A 5,696-nucleotide genomic window follows, 5' to 3' on the forward strand; every position below is an offset into this window, starting at 1 on the left:
GAAATTCAATGCAGTAATATTAGCCATATTTATTGCCTGGCTGGGGAGGTAACTGTTGTTTTGTAGAACAGATTTTCTGCATCAACAAATGAAAGTACATACAATAATTAATCAATCAATCGACTACACCTCAAAGTCAAAGAATAAAATAACAGAATGTACAAGAAAAAACTGTAGTTTCTCCAGAAGAGAAGCTACAGGAACAGTTCTGGGAGCAAATTCTTAAAAATAGGAAGGAAGACTGATGGAAGCTATACCTGAACGGGAACTATTATTGATTTGAAATATCCCTCTCACTAAATACACATAACAAATGGGTAAATAGACTGCTGCCTATTGTCACAATACACATCATCCCCCCCATTGGTCTTGAAAGCTGTACTTTATGGATACTAATAATTCGACGTTAAGTTAAGCTGTGACACCAGGTTCAAGTCAGTCTTCTGCAACAATAAGTTAATAGAGCATCATCAGGATGTTGCCACCGCCACGGATAAACCATAACCATTAAGATGTGACTTCTGCCATCTCCATGCAATCTGCAAACTCTCTTGAAGATCAGTGTATTTGGCTGTCCAGTTCAGTTCATTCCTAATCTTAGTTGGATCACTGTAAACTTCTGCATAATCACCAGGCCTACGGGGAAGGAAGTCAACTTTGATAGGTACTCCAGTTGCAGTCTTACAAGCCTCCACAAATTCTTTCACTGACCTACCTGTACTTGCAGGACGAGGGACAATAAGACGTTGAGATCATTTTGAGAAAGCAAAACTGATTATGTAGAACAAAGTTGTTTACCTCTTCCTGTTCCAACATTGTAGATCCCAACTTTCCCTGGCCTTGCCTTCTCAAGAGCTTTAACATGAGCATCAACCAGATCGGTCACGTCTATATAATCCCTTATGCAGGTACCGTCTGCTGTCTTATAGTCTATTCCTCTTACCTGCATAACAGAAGAACTCTGTGACTCGGACAATGGTTTATCAACAAAATTCATTTGATCATGATACACACATCCACTTTTCCCTTCTATAGCAAGAGTCTTTAGTCTTGTGCATAGAGCAGTCTTATATTTTGATTGTCATAGAAAAAATATTAACAACCACTAATTGGAAGACATTTGGAAGTTTGAAACTGTTTTATACATACTTTTTTGAACAAAACGGTCACTGTTTCATACATAACTCAATAGAACTGGACAAACAGACCACTTTCTGGCAAATTCAACAAATACAAATATTTTGATAGCAAATAGTTACTGACTTTAAGCCCAGGTATGATTCCACGAGCTGCATCAAAACAAGCACCAGATATCCGGCCATGTTCCCGTAGTTCAGGTCGCGGAGCTTCTCCTAGTCTTCCATTTGGATCAGAACCAATAACATTGAAGTATCTAAATTCGAGAAATTTGATGTAAGCGTTAATTTGGGAAATATAATGCACACTTAAAAGTCAAAAACAATAATAGCAGTTGGTTATCCAAAATTGATCAAAGAAGTGCAAGCTTTTAGTTTACTTGGTAAGGAACAATGAAAACCAGTGGATCACAATTGAAAAGAGAACAGTTTTTTGAGAGGGTAAAATATTTCGATCAGTTATTTCACATACGAGACTTCAGTAAACAAGAAAGTAAAATAGATTGACTGGCCTTGTTGATTAGAAGATAAATGACTACAAAAATCAACTAACAAAAACGTACACTAGATATAATGAACAAGCAGAGGAAATACAAATAGATAGAAACAACAAAAAAGTGAAGGGAAAGGTAAGGATAAATTCACACCAGCATGAAAAACACAAACTAAAAGGAAAGGACTATAAGAACAATTTACCTCAAAATCATGACAGACATGTTTGAGTTCTTGTGAAAATCTAGGATGATTTCCTCTGCCATTTTCTTTGCTTTTCCATATGGATTAATAGGCAGCTGCAATTTGAGAGAATGATGCTCAGCTGGTATGTAATAAGCTCCCAACTAACAAATGGTGAATCTCTCCACATCGAATCAAACATCATTCATATGCTTCGAGCCTAATACATGCATATGACCTTTAACGCACCCACCTGTGGAGTTTCTTCTGTAATCGGCATCTTTTCAGGCTCTCCATACGTTGCACATGTACTAGAGTAAATTAATGTTGGGACTCCACGAGTTGCCATTGCTTCTAGTACAGTGAGGGTGTTTGATGTAATGTTGTGATAATACCTGATTGAGCCATGAAGCGGCATACGAATTATAAGTAAAAAGGAAAAGGCAAAGCAACATTACCATGAAAATATACCTAAACGTGGATATCATGGTTGAAAGTTAGTCTGCTAAATCTCTTTAAAGGAAAATTAGTACACTAGATTAAGTGTTAACAGAACACTCTCAATTTGAAATAACGAGTGTGACAATCCCTTTTTAAGTACCGTATACAGAAAGCAAGATCAAAGGCAACTTTATAAATTTCCACTATAGGATAGAATGCATAACTCGTCAAAGTGCTGGTAGAAGAGTTAGCTCCCATGTACTTTAATAGAAGTGAAAATTTAGAGACAGACAATTGTTTCTTTAAAAGCCACTGCATCCAAAGATCCAAATACTGTCTAAATCCAGACAAGAAAATAAAATGTTACCGTATCTTTAATTCTCAAACACCAATGTCAAAAGGATTGCATTATCAGCACATACATAGGTTTCTGGGGAGTTCTTTTTTTCTCTTTTTGGGAAAAGAAAGGACATCACTGATCAAAGTAACATTTCAAAATCCAAATTTTATGTTCCTCTCAAATCATGCAAACTAAATACATGTCTACGTGGAGCAAAGGTTCTCAAAGAAACTAAACAACACTTACTTAAGAGGATCAAGGGTGCTCTCGCCAACATATGCTACAGCTGCAAAATGCATGACCGCATCAAATGCATTTTGGGAGAATATCTTGTGCACCTGCATATAATCATCCCAGAAATAAGTAGATGGCAGAAAAAACAAACTTCTTAAGTACCATAAGGTAGTTAAGAAAAACTGCAATATACCACTTTGGCATCCCCCAAATCAGCATATATGAACTGAAACCTGCCAGGTTCAGGAAATAATTCTTGTAGAATCCTAACAGCACCTAAATTTCCTCGTGAAAGGTTGTCCTGACAAATCAGTAAATCATTTTCCCTATGATGTCCCATTTACATATTTATACTCAAGAGTTGAATAATTCAAAACTAAAAACAGAGAGTTGTCTACAGTGATTACGGAAAGGACCAATTTTTCGAAAATGGAGAAATTACCACTATGGTCACGCGGTAAGAATCTTTTAGAAGACGTAATGCTGCATGAGATCCAATATAGCCAGCACCTCCAGTGACTAAGACATGAGCGACACCTGGTTCATGACGAGAGAACTGAAGAGGAGGAAACAGGAGAAACAAACATGGTGAACAGCAAGCTCAATAGTTTTCCAATATTCATATGATTTATTGTCTGTCACATGACTTCCTGGCAATATACACATGTTATGAAAATAGAATATTGCGAAATTGAGAGATGTACATATTTCCTTTTTCTCACTCTAAGGAGGATTTGCATTTCTTGTAGAACTGGAGATTCAAATCCATCATTTGTGCTGATTCAAATGTTATCAACTCAAAAGGATAAAATTGTTAATCCATCATTCTAGATGATTGTTACAACGCCTACTCCAGTTAGAAAGGTGAAACCAGCTCTATCTCAACAGAAAGCTCTTGCAATATGAAACAACAAAGGAACTATGACAAACTCGGAGAAGAAACAGCATGATAGTAATTCATATTCCCATAGTTCCAAAAACCAAGATGGATACCAAAACTGGATTTTAGTGGCATGCAGGCAATAATACACTAGTATAGAGCTTCAAGAAAAATAATGAACCAGTAAACAACAGTACAGTTCCAAGCATCTGTCAACAAAAGGACAGCCAGTTTTTCCCACTAAATTAAGACCAACCAAAACCAAGTACCGGGAAGCGAATCCCCCTAATATTATAGGAGTGAAATACAGGGAAGAAGGATAGGAAGCAAACGAGCGATACTTAAATGTAAATATGCAAGAATGTAAATGTAAATGCAATAAATAAATTAGGCAACAGAGCCAACCATGTGTTAGATAATGCAATTAATTAATTAAAAGTAGTTGGCGGTGCCAACCATAAGTAATAATGACAATGAAAATGATAGATTACAAAAGTAATGAAAAATGCAAGTTAAAAAATTGAACTTTGATATAAATATCAAACGAACTTTGAAAATACAAAGAGGGAGCAAACTCTAACCAAGTTTTCTTGAGAGAGAGAACACTTGTTGGAAGAATAAGGTGTGTTTTACAAATGGATAGGGAGGCTATTTTTAGCAAAATTGCTACATTTATGTGTGCATTCTCAAACGTCTATTACGTAGATAAGATAACCACTTACAATATGTCACCTCCTCTAATTCTTCACATTAGCCTCAATAAGCCATAAAACCTCAGGTTTGTTCCAATTGAGGCTAATGTGTGTAATTAAAGGAAATGTTATATTTTATGTGATTAACTTGTCTACATAATAAGCAGTTGAGAATACGTTCAAAAGCTTTTGCAGGATATGAATTGGAAGTACACTTAATCATGTGCCTAATTGAAACAAGCCCTAGTACGAGTGTGTAAATAATTAATAAAGAAAAGGATGATGGACTTACTGAGGTTGGGGGATTAAAATCAGGGGACTGTTTGAGCATAAGAATGCATAGTGCAGTCAGTATAGCAGCCATAAGAATTTTACCCACAAAATTGTTCTTCTTCTTTGGATCTGCATAATCCATGGCTATATATAACCAATAAAGAAAGTTGTTTAGACAGATTCTGTTAATAACATAAACACTTGAGAGATTAGCTAGCAAACAACCATCAGAAACATGATTAAGAAGAATAAAATTGAAACATAAAACAAAAATTGAGGAAATAAGAAGCAAAAGGAAAAGAGCTCACCTACTAAAGGCATAGATCTATTAGACCTGGGCTGAGTTCTTGTTCTGACCAAATTTAGCATTAGAGAAGCTCTTTACTGCTAAAATTGCAGATATTTGTATTGGAAGAATTCAAGTAAAAATGTAGTGTCCTAGTTATGATGAGTAAAAACTGAAACTTGGACTAGTGAGAAATTGGACATACAAAATATATTAACAAGTGGGGCCTGGACATAATTACGTAATACACTTGAACAAAAGCTAACAATAAAAGGGAAAGTTTCTTATTCTCAACCTAAGAAAGCAAGATTTGTTACATCAAACAAAAGAAAATCATATATAAGGGAAAGTGTAAAATGTATAAGCAGATGATGCAGTAAGAATTGGGAGTTTCAAGTTTTCAGTAGTGAGTAGGTTAGAAGGAAATAAGGAGGAGAGAAGAAAAATTAGAATAGAATAGAAAGAGAGGGCAGTAAAAATACATGAACCAACCAGTTATAAGACTGATTCATGCTTAATCAGACTCGCTAGATAAGGAGAAATAAGCCTTGTAATATGTAGTTTAAATTTAATCGGGATTTCAATATCAATTCTTAAAAACAAAAAGAACAAAATAGATGATGATATGAGTACCGACAATGAATTCTCATCTGAACCAAAACCAGGAGGATCACCTGCAACTGCCTTTACTTGACTTCATTTCCAAATACAGTACAAAATCAAAATCAGTATCACCAAC

The 5,696-nt window shown here is 35.4% G+C and overlaps 1 protein-coding gene across 2 annotated transcripts; it reads right to left on the reverse strand.

The window, feature by feature from the left end:
- Positions 1-252: 252 nt before the first annotated feature.
- Positions 253-5,168, reverse strand: LOC125848783 (UDP-arabinose 4-epimerase 1-like). 2 transcript variants are annotated; one of them, XM_049528718.1, is made up of 10 exons: positions 4,980-5,168; positions 4,691-4,815; positions 3,269-3,382; positions 3,020-3,127; positions 2,839-2,930; positions 2,065-2,206; positions 1,833-1,927; positions 1,264-1,393; positions 799-943; positions 253-715 (listed from the first exon to the last, which is right to left on the reverse strand). In XM_049528718.1, exons 1-10 carry the CDS (start codon positions 5,038-5,040, stop codon positions 471-473), a joined length of 1,257 nt encoding a protein of 418 aa, XP_049384675.1. In that variant the 5' UTR covers positions 5,041-5,168; the 3' UTR covers positions 253-470. The 2 variants fall into 2 exon arrangements, with proteins under 2 accessions (XP_049384675.1, XP_049384676.1); XM_049528719.1 differs by lacking the exon at positions 4,691-4,815 and having other exon boundaries at positions 4,980-5,039.
- Positions 5,169-5,696: the final 528 nt, after the last annotated feature.

This window comes from Solanum stenotomum, chromosome 12, assembly GCF_019186545.1.
Source record: "Solanum stenotomum isolate F172 chromosome 12, ASM1918654v1, whole genome shotgun sequence".
Classification (NCBI taxonomy): domain Eukaryota; kingdom Viridiplantae; phylum Streptophyta; class Magnoliopsida; order Solanales; family Solanaceae; genus Solanum; species Solanum stenotomum.